This window comes from Aotus nancymaae, unplaced genomic scaffold (assembly GCF_030222135.1).
Source record: "Aotus nancymaae isolate 86718 unplaced genomic scaffold, 86718_ANA_hifiasm-v0.15.2.pri h1tg000125l, whole genome shotgun sequence".
Classification (NCBI taxonomy): domain Eukaryota; kingdom Metazoa; phylum Chordata; class Mammalia; order Primates; family Aotidae; genus Aotus; species Aotus nancymaae.
Window position 1 is genome coordinate 97,840 of NW_026988540.1, and position 17,225 is coordinate 115,064.

The 17,225-nt window shown below is 38.6% G+C and overlaps 1 protein-coding gene across 28 annotated transcripts in view; it reads left to right on the forward strand.

The window, feature by feature from the left end:
• Positions 1 to 17,225, forward strand: part of LOC105708774 (centrosome-associated protein ALMS1-like) — a 261,189-nt gene that overhangs the window by 55,436 nt on the left and 188,528 nt on the right. For 27 of the 28 annotated variants that reach the window (XR_010340699.1, XR_010340700.1, XR_010340697.1 and 24 more), the window contains 2 exons: positions 11,576 to 11,692; positions 16,364 to 16,559. Coding sequence is in view for 22 of the 28 variants with exons in the window: in XM_064371249.1 (XP_064227319.1) it covers positions 11,576 to 11,692; positions 16,364 to 16,559 (313 nt within the window). In the remaining 6 variants the exon portion in view is untranslated. The remainder of the gene's footprint in view (positions 1 to 11,575; positions 11,693 to 16,363; positions 16,560 to 17,225) is intronic. The other variant, XM_064371259.1, reaches the window with a different exon arrangement.

Here is a 17,225-nt window from a genome sequence, read left to right on the forward strand (position 1 = left end):
ATTACAATAACTGATTTTTTTTTTTTTTTTTTTGAGACAGGATCTGGCTCTGTCACCCAAGCTAGAGTGCAGTGGTGTGATCTTGGCTCATTGCAACCTCTGCCTCCAGGGCTCAAGCTATCCTCCTACCTCAGCCTCCCAAGTAGCTGGGACCACAGGCATGTGCCACCACACCCACCTAATTTTTGTACTTATTTTTGAGACGAAGGGTCTCACTTTGTTGCCCAGGCTGTTCTCGAACTCCTGAGCTCAAGTGATCTGCTCACCTTGGCCTGCCAAAGTGCTGGAATTAGAGGTGTGAGCCAGTGTCCTCAGCCTTAATTGATTTTTGAATGCTGAACCAAGTTTGCATATATGGGATAAATCCCACTTGGTCATGATGTACAGTACTTTTTGTATGTTGTTAAATTTGATTTGCTAATATTTTGCTGAGAGTTTTTACATTGATGTTCATGAGAGATACTGGTCTGGAGCTTTCTTTTTTTGTAATGTGTTTGTCTGGTTTTGGTATTAGGGTAATAGAGACCTCATAGAATGATTAGGAAGTATCCTCTCTGGTTATGTGTTCTGAGAGATTTTAGAGAATTGGTACAATTTCCTCCTTCAGGGTTTGGTAGCATTATCAGTGAACCTGTTTGGGTCTGGTGCTTTCTGTTTTAGAGGCTATTAATTCATGATTCAATTTCTTGAATAGATATAGACCTATTCATTTTATCTATTTTTGTGTCAGATTTGATATACCGTCTCTTTTAAGAAATTGTTCATTTTATCTAGGCTATCAAGTTTGTGGGCATAGAGTTGTTTATAGTGTTCCTTTATTATCCTTTTAATGTCCATAGGATCTCTTGTGATGGCCTCTCTTTCTTTCTTTTCTTTTTTTTTGAGACAGAGTCTTGCTGTATCACCTAGGCTGGAGTGCAGTGGTGCGATCTTCCTCACTGCAACCTCCGCCTCCTGGGTTCAAGTGATTCTTGTGCCTCAGCCACTGGAATAGTGGGATTACAGGTGTGTGCCACCATGCCCGGCTAATTTTCATATTTTTAGTAGATTTAGGGTTTCGCCATGTTGGCCAGGTTGGTCTTGAACACCTGGCCTCAAGTGATCAGCTCACCTTGGCCTCCCAAAGTGCTGGGGTTACAGGAGTGAGCCACTCTGCATGGCCTCATTTTTGACATTTTTAATTTGCATCCTTTATCTTGTTTTATTAGCCTGGCTAGAGGTTTATTGATTTTATTGATCTTTTCAAAAGAACCAACATTTAAGGTTTCACTGATTTTTCTCTTGTATTTGCTATTTTCAGTGTAATTGATTTCTGCTCTAGTTTTTATTTTCTTCTCTTCACTTTAAATATGATTTATTTTTTTTCAGTTTCCTAAGTTGGAAGCTTTGATAATCAATTTCAGATTTTTTTCCTGACATATACATTCAGTGTTATAAATTTCCCAGTAAGCTCTGCTTTTGCTGCATCACAAATTTTGATAAGTCGTGTTATCACTTTCATTTAGTTAAAATATTTTAAAATTTATTTTGAGGGTTCTTCTTTGACCCCCATGTTATTTAGAAATATGTTGTTTAATCTCTAAGTATGTTGGGATTTTCCAGCTATTTTTCTGTTACTGATTTCTAGTTTATTTTTTCCTTTATCGTATGTATTAATACACCATGATGTTTTGATATACATATACCTAGTGACATGGTTGCTCTAGTCAAGCAAATTAACATTCATTATCTCACATAGTTACTGCCTCTTTTTTTTGTGGCAAGAACATCTAATATCTTTTTAGCAGGAATCCTAAATATAATACAATATTATTAAATATGGTACTTATATTTTACATTGAATCTCTAAATTTGCTCATCCATCATATCTGCAACTTTGAATCCTCTGACCTACATCTCCCCGTTTCGTCCCGTCCCTCACTACTTCTTCTTTGTACTTGACTTTAAAAAATAGATTTTATATATAAGTGAGATCATGCAGTATTTTTCTATCTTCTAGGTTCATTCATGTGACAAATGGCAGGATTACCTTCCTTTTTAAGGTTGAATAATATTCCTTCCCCTTCCCCTCCCCATGTGTATGTGTGAGTGTATGTGTGTGTATCTCACAGTTTATCAGTGGATACTTTAGTTGTGTTTGTAGCTATTGTGATAATGCTGCAGTGAACTGGGCAGTGCAGGTATCTTTATGAGGTGATGGTTTCATTTTTTTTTTTTTTTATATCTAATCACCCTCCCACCAGGTGCCACCTCCAACATTGGGGATTATATTTTAACATGAGATTTGGGCGGGGACAAGTATCCAAACTATATCAGGGACATTAACTGCACACAGCAGAACTACAAACAAAATCAGTCACCCCTACGTCTCACACTGTATCTGCACCTACTCCTTTTTTTTTTTAAGAATTAGAAAAAAGAAAGAAAGGAAGAAAAAGAAAGAAAAGAAGAAAGAAAAAAGAAAGAAAAAAAAAGAATGAAAGAAAGAAAGAGGAAGAGAAAGAGGGAGAGAGAACGGGAATCTTGCTCTATTGCCCAGGCTAGAATGCAGTCTAAAAATGGGTATTAAAAACCTCTTTTATGCCAATAAATGTGCTTAACAATGGAGACAGGAAGGAATAAGGGAGGAAAATAACAAACAAGCAGCCAACCTATATTTCATTTAAACCTGTGAAATGCTATGCAGTTGCTGAGGAGTGATTTTCTTCCAATTATGTGGTCACTTTTAGAATAGGTGTGATGCAATACTGAGAAAAATGTATGTTTTGTGGATTTGGGGTGGAGAGTTCTGTAAATGTTTATTAAATTTACTTGTTCCAGGTCTGAGTTCAAGTCCTGGATATCCTTGTTAATTTTCTGTCTCGTTGATCTGTCTAATATTGACAATGTAGTGTTAAAGTCTCCCACTATTATTGTGTGGGAGTCTGAGTCTCTTTGTAAGTCATTAAGAACTTGCCTTGTATCTGGGTGCTCCTGTATTGGGTACATATATATTTAGGATCATTAGCTCTTCTTGTTGCATTGATCCTTTTACCATTTTGTAATGTCCTTCTTTGTCTCTTTTGGTCTTTGTTGCTTTAAAGTCTATTTTATCAGAGACGAGAATTGCAACTCCTGCCTTTTTTTTTCTCTCTCTCCATTTGGTTGGTAAATCTTCCTCCATCCCTTTGTTTTGAGTCTTTGTGTATCCTTGCACGTGAGATGGGTCTGGATGCAGCATACCAATGCGTTTTGGCTTTTTATCCAATTTGCCTGTCATATTGATATATGTGAGTTTAACACTGTTATTTAATGCTAGCTGGCTGTTTTGCCCATTAGTTGATGTAGATTCTTCATTATGGTGATGCTCTTTACCTTTTGGTGTGTTTTTGGAATGGCTGATACTGGTTGTTCCTTTCTACGTGTAATGCTTCTTTCAGAAGCTCTTGTAAAGCAGGCCTGGTGGTGATGAAATCTCTGAGTACTTGCTTGTGCACAAAAAAATTTATTTTTCCTTCACTTATGAAGCTTGGTTTGGCTGGATATGAAATTCTGGGTTGAAAGTTCTTTTCTTTAAGGATGTTGAATATTGGCCCCCAGTCTCTTTTGGCTTGTAGGGTTTCTGCTGAGAGATCTGCTGTGAGTCTGATAGGCTTCCCTTTGTGGGTAACCCGACCTTTCTCTCTGGCTGCTCTTAGTATTTTCTCCTTAATTTCAACCCTGGTGAATCTAACGATTGTGTGCCTTGGGGTTGCTCTTCTTGAGGAATATCTTTGTGGTGTTCTCTGTATTACCTGGAGTTGAGTATTGTCCTGCTTTGCTAGGTTGGGAAAGGTTTCCTGGATAATATCCTGAAGAATATTTTCCAGCTTGGATTCATTCTCTTCGTCACATTCGGGTACACCTATCAAATGTAGATTAGGTCTTTTCACATAGTCCCATATTTCCTGGAGACTTTGCTCATTCCTTTTTACCCTTTTTTCTCTAACCTTGTCTTCTCGTTTTATTTCATTAAGTTGGTCTTCGACCTCTGATATCCTTTCTTCTGCTTGATCAGTTCGACTGTTAAAACTTGTGCATGCTTCGTGAAGTTCTCGTATTGTGTTTTTCAGCTCCATTAATTCACTTATATTCCTCTCTAAATTGTCTATTCTTGTTAGCATTTCGTCAAAACTTTTTTCAAGGTTCTTAGTTTCTTTGCATTGGGTTAGAACATGTTCTTTTAGCTCACAGAAGTTTCTTATTATCCACTTTCTGAAGCCTGATTCTGTCAATTCATCACACTCATTCTCCATCAGGCCTTCTTCCGTTGCTGATGAGGAGCTGTCTTCCCCTGTAGGAGGAGAGGCATTGTGATTTAGGGTGTTTTCAGCTCTTTTGCGCTGGTTTCTTCCCACGTTTGTGGATTTATCTACCTGTCGTCTTTGTAATTGCTGACTTTCAGATTGGGTCTCTGAGTGGACATCCAGTTTGTTGGTGATGAAGTTTTTTCTGTTACTTAGTTTTCCTTCGGCGGACGCCCCTCCCCCACAGAGCTGGACCTTCCCAGGTTCAGCTGTGCTTGCTGTGAAACTCTCAATCCTCAGCGCTTCCAATTGCTTTTTTTTCCGTGGGGGTGGGACCAGCCGAGCCCAATCACCTGGCTTCCTGTCTCAGAGCCTCTTCTTTTTTTTTTTTTAGTTGAACAGTCGACTCTCTCCCAGGTGTTCCAGTTGCCCACTGAAAAGGCACCGGAATCTGTGTAATTTCCCCTGTGGCGACCCACTGCACCGGCTGAAACAGCAGCGTTGAGATTTGTGGCGCTTTTCTGCCAGGGAATCTCCTGGTCTGGCTTCCCGCTTCAGTCCCCTTTTCAATCAGCTGAATGGGCGACTCTGCCTTCCCAGAGCTCCAAACGCCAACTAAAAGGGCACCCAGTCCCATATACTCCGCACTGAGAACCGCCACACCGGGGCGCCGGCACAACTGCTGCGCTGGCCAAAAGAGTCGCGCTGGTGACCTGTGGGGCTACTTCGCTGGGAATCTCCTGGTCCGTGGGCAACATAAATTCATCTGGAAGTGTGGCGTCCACTCACTCTCTGCACTTTCACTGGCAGCTACAATCCTGAGCTGCTGCTAATCAGCCATCTTGGAGCTCTCGGTTTCATTTTTTTTAGATTTTTACCCACAAATGGAATTGCTAGGTCATATGGTAGTTCTTTTTTTTTTCTTTCTTACATGGATGGCACTTTTTTTTGTTTTTGAAGACAGTCTTGCTCTGTTGCCCAGGCTGGAGTGCAGTGGTGCGTTCTCTGCTCACTGCAACCTCCGCCTCCTGAGTTCAAGCAATTCTTGTGTCTCAGCCTTCTGAGTAGCCACCCTGCCTGGTTAATTTTTGTATTTTTAGTAGAGATGGGGGTTTCACCATTTTGGCCAGGCTGGTCTTGAACTCCTGACCTCAAGTGATCTGCCCGTCTTGGCCTCCCAAAGTGCTGGCATTACAGGCATGAAACACCACACCCGGTAGTAGTTCTCTTTTTAATTACTAGAAAACTTTATACTGTTTTCTACGGTTGCTGCACTGGTTTATGTTGCCACCAACAGTGTACAAGGATTCTCTTTTTTCCACACCCTTGCCAACACTTATCTCTTGAACCTTTTTGTTTTTTAAATAATAGCCATCTTAACAAGTGTGAGATGATATTTCATTATGGTTTTAATTTGCATTTCCCTGATGATTAGTACTGTTGAGCATCTTTTCATATGCTGGTTGACCATTTTTCTTTTCTTTTTTTCTGTTTTAGAGAAATGTTTATTCAGGTCCTTTTCCCATTTTAAAATCAGGTTATTTTTCTTCTACTGAGTTGTATGAGTTCTTTGTATATTGTGAAAATTGACTCCTTATCAGATGTTACATGGTTTGCAAGTATTTTCTCTTCATCTGTAGTAGACTGTCTTTTCATTTTGTTGATTGTTTTCTTAACTGTGAAACTCTTTAGCTTGATTTAGTTCCATTTACCTATTTTTGCTTTTGTAGCCTGAGCTTTTGTTGTGATATCCCAAAAAAACATTGCCAAGACAAATGTCAAGGAGTTTTTCCCATAGATTTTCTTCTAGGAGTTTTATGGTTTTAAGTCTTCATGTTGTGTTATCTTATCGACTTTGAGTTGATTTTTGTTGGTGGTGTAAGATAAAGGTCCAATTTCATTCTTTTGCATGTGGAAATTTAATTTTCTCAGCACAATTATTTGAAGAGACCTTCTATTCCCTATTGTGTCTTCTTGGTGCCCTTGTCAAAAATTAGTGGATCATATATGTTTGGGTTTATTTTTCTTTCTCTATTCTGTTCCATTGGTTTACATGTCTATTTTTTATGCCAGTATTACACCATTTGGATTACTATAACTTTGTAATATAATTTGAAACCAGAAAGTGTGCTTCCTCCAACTTTGTTTTTGTCTTACAGAATTACTTTGGCTCTTTAGAGTCTTTTGTGGTTCTATATGAATTTTAGAATTTCTTTTCCATTTTTTGTGAAAAATGCCATTGGAATTTTCATAATGATTGCATTGACTTTGTATTGCTTTGGCTAGGACATACATTTTAACAATATTATTATAATCTACGAACATGGAATATCTTTCTATTTAATTGTGTCCTCAATTTATTTCATTAAGAATTTTATAGTTTTCAGTAGACAGATCTTTTGCCTTCTTGGTTACATTTGTTTCTAAGTCTTTTTCTTTGTTTTTTGATGCTATCGTAAGTGGGATGGTTTTCTTGATTTCTTTTTCATATAGGTAGTTATTTGTATACTTAAGTGCAACTGATTTTCATATATTGATTTTGTATCCTGCAGCTTTACTGGATTTATTTATTCTTTTTTCTTTTTGAGATAGTCTCACTATGTCACCCAGGCGGGAGTGCAGTGGCTTGATCCTGGCTCACTGCAATGTCCGCCTCCTGGGTTCAAGTGATTCTCCTGTCTCAACCTCCCAAGTAGCTAGGACTATAGTCACACGCTACCTACCATGCCTGACTAATTTTTTGTATTTTTAGCAGAGACGGGTTTTGCCACTGTTGGCCGGGCTGGTCTCAAACTCCTGACCTCAAGTGATCCACCTGCCTTGGCCTCCCAAAATGCTGGGATTACAGGCATGAGCTACTATGCCTGGCCTATTTATTTTAACAGTGTCTATTTGTGGAGTCTTTGGAGGTTTTCAGTATATTGCATTGTGCCATCTGTGAAAAGAGATAATTTTACTTCCTTCTTTCCATTTATATTTCTTTTTCTTACCTAATTGCTCTAGTAGGATTTCTAATACTATGTTGAATAGAAGGGGGAGAGCAAGCATCTTTGCCTTGTTTCTGATCTTAGAGAAAAAGTTTTCAGTCTTTCATCATTGAGTATGATATGAGCTGTGGGACATATGGCTTTTATTATGTTGAAGTAGTTTTCTTCTATTTGTAGCCTGTTGACTTTTTTTAAATAATGAAATGGTGTTGAATTTTGTAAAGTGTCATTTCTGTTTCATTTGAGATGATCATGTGGTTTTTGTCCTTCCTTCTGTTAACGTGGTGTATTACATTGATCGATTTTTGTATGTTGAACCATCCTTGTATTCCAAGAATTCCACTTGGTTATGATGTGTAATCCTTTTAATGTACTGCTGAATTCTTACTGTTAATTTTTTTTAATGATTTTTACATCAGTACTTATCAGGGATATTAATTTATAGTCTTCTAGTGTCTTTTTCTGACTTTGGTATCAGGATAATGCTGGCCTCGTAGAATAATTTGAAAGTATTCCCTCTTGTGCAATTTTTTGGGATTGTTTCAGGAGGATTGGTGTTAATTCTTTAAATGTTTGGTAGAATTCTCCAGTGAAGCTTTCTTGTCCTGGGCTTTTCTTTTTTTAAAGGTCTCACTTTGTCACCCAGGCTGGAGTGCTGTGGTGCAGTCTCAGCTCGCTGCAACCTCTGCCCTCTGGGCTCAAGCAGTCCTCCCACCTCAGCCTCCCAAATAGCTGGGACCACAGGCGAGCACCACCATGTCTGGCTGTTTTCTTTGTATTTTTTAGTAGAATGGGATCTCACCATATTGCCTAGGCTGGTCTTGAACTCTTGAGCTCAAGCAGTTCTCCTGCCTTGTCCTCCCAAAGTGCTGGGATTACAGGTGTGAGCCACTGCACTTGGCCATGGGCCTTTCTTTGTTGAAAGGTTTTGGATTATTGATTCAATTTCCTTGTTACTGGTCTGTTGAGATTTTCTTATTTTTTCATGTTACTCAGTCTTGATAGGCTGTGTGTTTCCAGGAATTTATCTGTTCCTTCTAGACTGTCCAATTAGTTGGAGTACAGTTGTTCATAGTATTCTCTTATAATCCTTTTTATTTCTATGGCATTGGTTGTCACATCCTCTCTTTCATTTCTGAATTTAGTTGAGGCCTTTTTTTTTCTTAGTCTAGCTAAAGGTTTGTCAGTTTTGTTGATTTTTCAAATAACTATTGATTTTCTTGATTTTCTATTGTTTTTCTATTTTCTTTTCTTTATTTCTGCTCTAACCTTTTAAAATTTTTTTCCTTCTGAGCATTTTGAGTTTAGTTTCTTTTTCTGGTTCTTCAAGGTGTAACGTTAGGTTGTTGACCTGAAATTTTTTTTTTAATATAGGCATTTATGACTATAGATTTCCTTCTTTTGCTACATTTCCCTACTTTTGCTACATTCCATAAGCTTTGATATATTGTGCTTTCATTTTTGTCTTAATGTATTTTCTTATTACCTTTGTTACTTCTTCCTTGACCCGTTGTCTTTTTAAGAGTTTGTTAATTTCTACAAATTTCTTGATTTTCCAGTTTTCTTTCTGCATTTGACTTCTAGTTTCATTCTACTGTGATCAGAAAAGATATCTAATACTTTGTGGCTTAACATGTGGTGTATCCTGGAGAAGTTTCACGTGCACTTGAGAATAATGCTGTTATTGGCTGGAGTGTTCTGTATAAATGTGTTAGGTCCAATTGGTCTATAGTGCTGTTCAGGTCTTTTCTTTCCTTACTGATCTGCCTCATTGTTCTCTCTGTTATGGAAAGTTGGTTATTTGAAGTCTCTCACTGTTTTTGGAGAGCTCCTTTCCAATTTTATCAATGTTTGCTTTAAGTATTTAGGAGCGCCAGTGTTTGATGCATATATAATTACTATATCTTATTTGTGCATTGACCCCATAATGTTCTTCTTTGTCTATGGTATCAGTTTTCTTTAAAAATGTATTTTGTCTGATATTAGTGTAGCCACTACTGGTCTCTCTTGGTTACCATTTGCATGGCATATCTTTTTCATCCTCTCACTTACAGGCTATGTGTGTCTTAGTTCCAAAGTAAGTGTCTTTTAAACAGCATATAGCTGGGTCCTGTTTTTTAATCCTATGGGTTTTATTTCTGTTTTTTTTTTTAATAATTTCTTTGTCCTTTCCTAGCTTGTTTTTCATTTCCTTCCCTTCTACTTTTCTTTGTGTTTAGTTGATTTTTTGGTGGGGATATATTTTGATTCTCTTTTTTTCTTTTGTGTGTATTCTATAGCTATTTTCTTTGTAGTTACCATGGGAATATCATAAAACTTCTTAGGAGAATAACAACCTGTTTAAACTAGTAACAACTTCACTTCAGTTGGGTGTAAAAACTCTAGTCCTTTTGGCTTTGCCCCCCAACCTCCACTTCCCGGATTCAAGTGATTCTCCTGCTTCCGCCTCCCAAGGAACTGGGACTACAGGCACGCACCACCATGCTTGGCTAATTTTTATATTTTTAGCAGAGATGGGGTTTTGCCATTGTTGGCCAGGCTGGTCTCAAACTCCTGACTTCACATGATCTACGTGCCTTGGCCTCCCAAAGTGCTGGAATTTCAGGCATGAGCCACTGCACCTGGCCAAAGTATTAGTACCCTGTTGACAACATTTTACTGGTGTCACAAGTAACATGTTTATATATTGTTTAATCATTAACATAGTTTCTTAGTTTGTTTTCTCTTGCTCATAACAGAATACATGAAATGGGTAATTTATTTTATAACATTATGGAGGCTGAGAAATCCAAGATCAAGGGTGAGGGCCTGATGAGGACCTTCTTGCTAGTGGGGACTCTGCAGAATCCTGAGGTGGTACAGGCACATGGTGAGGGGGTTGAGCATGCTAGCTCAGGTCTCTCTTCCTCTTCTTATAAAGCCACCAGTCTGCTCTCATGATAAGCCGTTAATCCATCAATCCATTAAGCAGTTCAGATCTGCCCTCATGTTTAATTGATTCATGAGAGGCCAGATCCCTCATGACCCAGTCACCTCTGAAAGGGTCCACCTCTCAATACTGCCACACTGGGGATTAAGTTTTAACATGAGTTTTAGAGGGGATACATACTCAAATCATAGCATGTAGATTCATAGTTATTTTTTTTGCTTTTATCTTTTATATCCTATAAAAGAATTAAAAGTGGAGTTACCAAAATTGAAATAATATCTTTTATCTTTTTATATTTGTTTGTATATTTACCTTTACCAGAGAACTTATATTTTCCTATGGCTTCAAGTTACTATCTAGCATCCTTTAGTTCCAACTTGAAAGACTGCCGTTAGCATTTCTTCCAGGTCAGTGGTAATGAACTCTCTCAGCTTTTGTTTATCTGTGAATGTTTTAATTTTTCCTTTTACAGATGCATGCCACCATGCCCGGCTAATTTCTGTATTTTTAGTAGAGACGGGTTTTCACCATATTGGCCAGGCTGGTCTCGAACTCCTGACCTCAGGTGATTCTCCTGCCTCGGCCTCCCAAAGTGCGGGGATTACAGGTGTGAGCCACTATGCATCTTATATCTTTCTTTATCTCTTGGAGGATCTGCAATACTATTTTAAAGTCTTTTGGAAGTGTAGTTTTTAATCTAATTTTTGGTAAGAGGGTTATTTTGTTTTCTCTTTGTGTGCATTCTTCTCTGCCTACTCTTTTTGTGGTTGTTTCTGCTTTGTCCCTTATGGCTTCTTCAGAAGGAAATCTTATATTGGAATCTCTGGGTTCTTACTCTTCAGGGATATTGGAAAAAATCTCAAGAACCAATCCCTGAACCAGTGGGTGGCTTGACCAGGTCATTTTTGTTTTATTGCCTGTAGTCTGTCCATTTGTGTTCCTTCAGCCTTGGGCTATGGTCACAGCTTTTATTGCCTTCTTTCATCAGTAGGAGAGCCCTACTCTAACCCCTTACTTCGCAAAATGACCCATGCTATGAGTTGATTTCAATCCCTGTTATTGGGGTTGATTCTTAACTGTCTCAACCAATAAGATTTACAGGTAGACAACTTGCTTGTTTCTGTTTGCTTCTTTTACCTCTGTGGGTGAAGGAGATTAAGGAACTGCTGTGGTTTATGCATAAGTATGTTGGATCTTAACTGAGTAACCTTAAGTCCCTGTTTTCTTATTTTTAAATAAGGATAATAGCTTATATAATGGTTGTGAAATCAAAATGTCATATATGTGAAAGGGCTTTATAAATTGAGGAATGTGGTCTAAATATTAGTTTATTTTTGGTATATAATCATAGTGATTGTGTTATTACTCTATTTAAGTCTGCTTTTGGTTTTCAGATTGTTCCATTGACCTGTCATGTGTGGCAGCAGTTATTATATCAAAGCAATGGTAGAACACAAATTTCTGATACTAATGTGGAAACAGCAGCTCAACAGGGTTCTGGGGATGATCAGGTATGTCTTCTGCAACTGGCAAACTTTTTTTTTTTTTTTTTTTTTTGATAAGCAGCACAAGAAATTCTGATTTAGCTCTGAAGAATGGAAAGAAATAAATTAATATTGTTTTCATTTTTCTTTTTTTTTTTTAATAAAAAGACAGGGTCTCACTCTGTCACCCAGCATGGAGTATAGTGGCATAATCATAGCTCACTGCACCTTCCAACTTCTGGGTTCAAGTGATCCTCCTGCCTCAGCCTCCTGAGTAGCTGGGACTACAGACAAACACCATCACACCCACCTAATTATTTTTTAAAAATTTTTTATAGTTGGGGTCTTGCTTTGTTGCCCAGGCTGGTCTTGAGCTTTGGCCTCAAGTGATCCTTTGCCTTGGCCTTCCAAAGTGCTAGGATTATAGGAGTGAACCACCACTTCTGGCCAAATATTCTATTTTTCTAATAGATTGTTGTAAACTTTATGTAGAGGAACAGTTCACTTTTTTTGAAGGGAGGTCTCAGGACTCTTATTTTTATTTTTAAAACATTTTATAGAGATGAGGTTTCTCGAGACTGGGCTGGTCTCGAATTCCTGGCCTGAAACGATCCTCTTACCTCGACCTCCTCAACTATTGAGATTACAGGTGTGAGCCACTGCACCTGGCCTTAGGACTCTGTATTCTTCAAAAGTATTCTTAAGAGTTTTTATTTATGTGGATTATCTATATAGATATTTAGGATCCAAGAAATTAAAACATTTAATAATATTTATTTTAAAATTTATTTTGAAAGAACCTGTTACATATTACCATAAATAATATATTTTAAAGTAAAAAATGACTATTTTCCAAAACAAAAAAATTAGTTGGAAGAATAGCATTGTTTAAATTCTGGCTAAATAGAAGTCAGTTGGTGCATCATTCAGGGTTCTCCAGAGAAACAGAAACAATAGGATGGAGATAGATACAGCTATCTGTGTACATCTGTCTGTCTATGTGTATATATATCTGTATTGATATTTATGGTAAGGAATTGGCTTACGTAATCATGGAGGCTGAGAAGTCTGAAGATCTGCAAGCTGGAGCCCCAGGAGAGCTGATGGTATAGTTCCAATTCAAGTCCAAAGGCTTGAGAACCAGGAGAGCCAGCGGTGTAAGTTTTGATCTGAGTCTGAAGGTAGAAGATCCTTCAGCTGGAAGACGATCAGGCAGAGAGAGCACATTCTGTCTTGCTCAGCCTTTTGTTCCATTTAGGCCTTCTAGGGACTGGATTAGACCCACCCACATTGGAGAGAGTAACCTGGTTTACTTAGTTTCCAGATTCAAATATTAATCTCATTGAAACGCACCTCACAGGCTGGGAACAGTGGCTAACACCTGTAGTCCCAGCACTTTGGGAGGCTGAGGCGGGTGGATTACCTGAGGTCAGGAGTTCAACACCAGCCTGGCCAACATGGCAAAACCTTATCTCTACTAAAAATACAAAAATTAGCTGGGCGTGGTGGTGCACACCTGTAATCTCAGCTACTTGGGAGGCTGAGGCAAGAGAACTACTTGAACCCAGGAGGCGGAGGTTGCCATGAGCCAAGATTGTGCCACTGCACTCCAGCCTGGGTGATGGAGTGATACTCTGTCTCAAAAAAACAAAACAAAACAAAACAAAACAAACTAAAAGAACATTGGGAGGCCGAGGTGGATGGATCGTGAGGTTAAGAAATCGAGACCATCCTGGCTAATAGGGTGAAACCCCATCTTTACTAAAAATACAAAAAAAAAATTACCAGATGTGGTGGCACGCACCTGTAATCCCAGCTACTCGGGAGGCTGAGGCAGGAGAATCGCTTGAACCTGGGAGGCAGAGGTTGCAGTGAGCCGAGATTGTGCCATTGTACTCCAGCTTGACGATAGAATGAGACTCTTATCTCAAATAAACAACAACAACAACAAAACCACACAGCTCACAGACATATCCAAAGTAATGTTTAACCACATATCTGGACACTCCATGACCCAGTCAATTTGATACATAAAATTACCTATCATAGCTGGATTCGCAATCTGCTCTGTATTTCATTCGTTGGGATATATTGTTTTGGTTGAAGTATATGAAGACAATCTGGCCTCACATAGATGAAAAAGGAGTTAGGGAAAGGAGGCTGTCATTCAGTCCCTGAAAGAATGTCAGTGACCCTCAGGGATCTTTGAACCACCCTTTGAGAACCACTGTTCTAGAACATAGTTATAAACTTTGAAGAACTGGAATAATCACGAGCAGATAAGAAAAAAGCTCATATAGAGTTATTGGAGGAAAAATGTAGTCATACTAATAATGGTTAAATATTTAAGGTTGATTAATAACTTGAGTATCAGATTTCTTCTAATACCTTCAGTTTTCTTTAAACTGCAGTGATTACCTGTTAGATGCAAGATATGGAGGGAGGGAGATACACTATCATTGAGAGAAAGGAGTTAAGACATTCCCTGACCATAAACAGCACAGTACCTGTCTGTGGCCATTAAATGGAAGAGGATTGTTTTGGGTTGAATTGTGCCCTCCCAAATTATATGTTGAAGTCCTAATCCCCAGTACCTCAGAATGTGACCTTATTTGGAAATAAGGTGATTGCAGATGTAATTATTTAAGATCTCACTGGAGTAGGATGTGCTCTTAATCCAATATGCCTGGTGTCCTTGTGAAAGAGGAAAGCACCATGTGAGGAGAAAAACATACGAGGAGAGGATGGCCATGTGAAGATGGAGGCAGAAACTGGAGTTATGCTGCCACATCCAGGGAATGGAGGCGGAAACTGGAGTTAGCTTACAGAAGGTAGAAGTAGCAAAGAAGGATCCTTCCCTAGAGGCTTCAGAGGGAGCACGACTCTGCCAACACTTTGATTTCAGACTTCTGGCCTCCAGAACTGCGAGAGAATAAATGTCTGTTGTTTTAAGCCACCTAGTTTGTGTCACTTTGTTATAGCAGCTCTAGGAAACTAATACAGGGACGTATTTCTGAATAATATTTTCTGAGGGCATGTTTTTGGTAGAGCAAAGTCCAAAAATTGATGTCTTCCTTTTGTTCCTGTTTTATAAAATATGAACCATGATGGATCCTAAAGTACTTCATTTCATCCTTTATGCCTGGGTTCTTCAGAGTAGCTGGAACATTATGCCACTTTCTAGTTCACTTCCTTCTTTATTCCTTTTTATTGTATCATTGTTCATCTTTGTTACTGTCATCTGAGTTACCTTTCTTTATTCATGGAAAACTAGCTCTTGCTACATTGTCTTCTTCTCTTTTTTAGTTTCTTTAACGTCAACATATGTTACCCTTTCAATGCCTGAAGTTCTCAGACATTTCATCTAACCTCCAGCGATCTTTACTTCCATGTCTCCTTCCAGTCTGCTCCTACCTGTATGTAGTTACTCATCCCATGATCACAGTCTAGACCTTGTCATCACCAGCTACTTCACTACAAATGTCTCATCCTCTCTTCCCTTCCAGCTACTGCTTCATTCAGTATTCTGCTCCCTGTTACAGTGAATTTTTTTTTTTTTGAGACAAAGTCTCGCTCTGTCTCCCAGGCTGGAGTGCAGTGGCAGGATCTGATCTTGACTCTCTGCAACCTCCACCTCCCGGTTTCAAGCGATTCTCCTGCCTCAGCCTCCTGAGCAGCTGGGATTACAGGTACATGCCACAACGCTTGGCTAATTTTTGTATTTTTAGTACATAGACGGTTTCACTATGTTAGTCAGGCTGGTCTTGAACTCCTGACCTTGTGATCCACCCGCACTGGCCTCCCAAAGTGCTGGGATTATAGGCGCAAGCCTATAAGTGGTCTCATATAGAGAATACTTCAGGTTTAGGTTTGTAATAGTTTTTTCAGTTTTATTATCAAATTATATTATCATGTAGAACCAAATTTATTGATTTAATGATGAGAACTAACAATATAGTAGAAATGCTAGTGATTCTTCAGCATTTTAAGAGACGTGTAGTAGGACCCACAAATCGGCCCAGCCTTTGCGTGCACCATATCTGGGTCCTCCAGCGTGGCCGCTATGAAGAAAGTGGTTCAACAACTCTGTCTGAAGACTGAGCTCAACTGTGTAAAAGTTTCCCAGGCAGCTGCAGACTTGAAACAATTCTGTCTGCAGATTGTTCAACATGACCTTCTGCTGACTGGAGTATCGTTGAGTATAAATCCTTTGAGACCCAGAAAGTCTGTTCCTTTTTGTAGTAAAATGAATCTTTGAAAGGTTTCCCAAGCCACTTCTTATGATACAGTGAATATTAAAAGAGAGCTACATTTGAAGCCTGTACAGAAGCTTATCCCTGAAACACATGTGCCATAATATACAAGCTCTACTTTTGTCAGTCCTTAACTTCTACCTTTCTGAATTTTCATGGATTTCTATTTCACAAGGGTAATTGTTTTATATATACTGGCAGCAGCAACAATAAAACTTAGTATGAAAAGTTTTTTTTTTGCATTAAAGAGGTGTAGTAATGGGAAGAGGTCTAAAATGTAGTTAATATTGTGAGAAACAGAACAGCTTTACATTTTCTAAACGCTGATGAGAATGTCATTAAGTAGGAAGCTGTATGATACACGAGTGAGCATTTTAATCTAAATATTAGTATGTATGGTAACTCAGTTAATGACTTAGCATGTTCTCCTTTAAAATTGTTTTAGGAATCAGAATGTTGGTATTATCTTTCTCAAGAAGTGGACTCTTCCCAAACCTTGGTTACATCCGAGACCAGGTTTAATGTGAGAACGGAAGATACCGAAGTGACAGACTTCCCCTCTCTGGAGGAGGGTATATTGACCCAATCAGAAAATCAAGTAAAGGAACTCAACAGAGATCTCTTCTGTTCTCCATTGCCAGGTAATGCCTCTTTATTTTACTAGTAGGAATACCTCACTTCACATTTGTAAGTTTTGCGGGGACTGCAAGTCTTGTAACTTTACCTTTTTGAGTTAAGGAGCTCTGTAGAGCCCTACTCAAAGGGATGAGCTTATTTTATTTTATTTTTTTAAACTGGTTCACTAATCTAATTAAGTTTACAGTTGCCTCTCATTTTATCATATCCCATTGCTCACAGAAGGCAGAAAGGTGATAACTTTCTACTGTGTGTGCCTCCTCAGTCTTGAATTTGCAGTTTTTGGGGTGAATAATATATTATGCTTTGGTTCTCTCAGCAATGGAGACTCCATGATTCCTCCAAAAAACAAAAAACAAATGTTTATTATATTTACCTTTTTTGATTTTTAGAATTAATTAAGGCATGTGCTATTGTCCTCAGCTTTCAAACCAAAAATTGAGGTAAAGAGGTTGAGTGGCTTATCTGGGGTAGATCTTGCTGCTTTCCTCTGTTTATTATAGAACTGATTTATTAGCTCTTTTTTTTTTTTTGAGACAGAGTTTCGCTCTTGTTACCCAGGCTGGAGTGCAATGGCGCGATCTTGGCTCACCGCAACCTCCGCCTCCTGGTTTCAGGCAATTCTCCTGCCTCAGCCTCCTGTGTAGCTGGGATTACAGGCACATGCTACC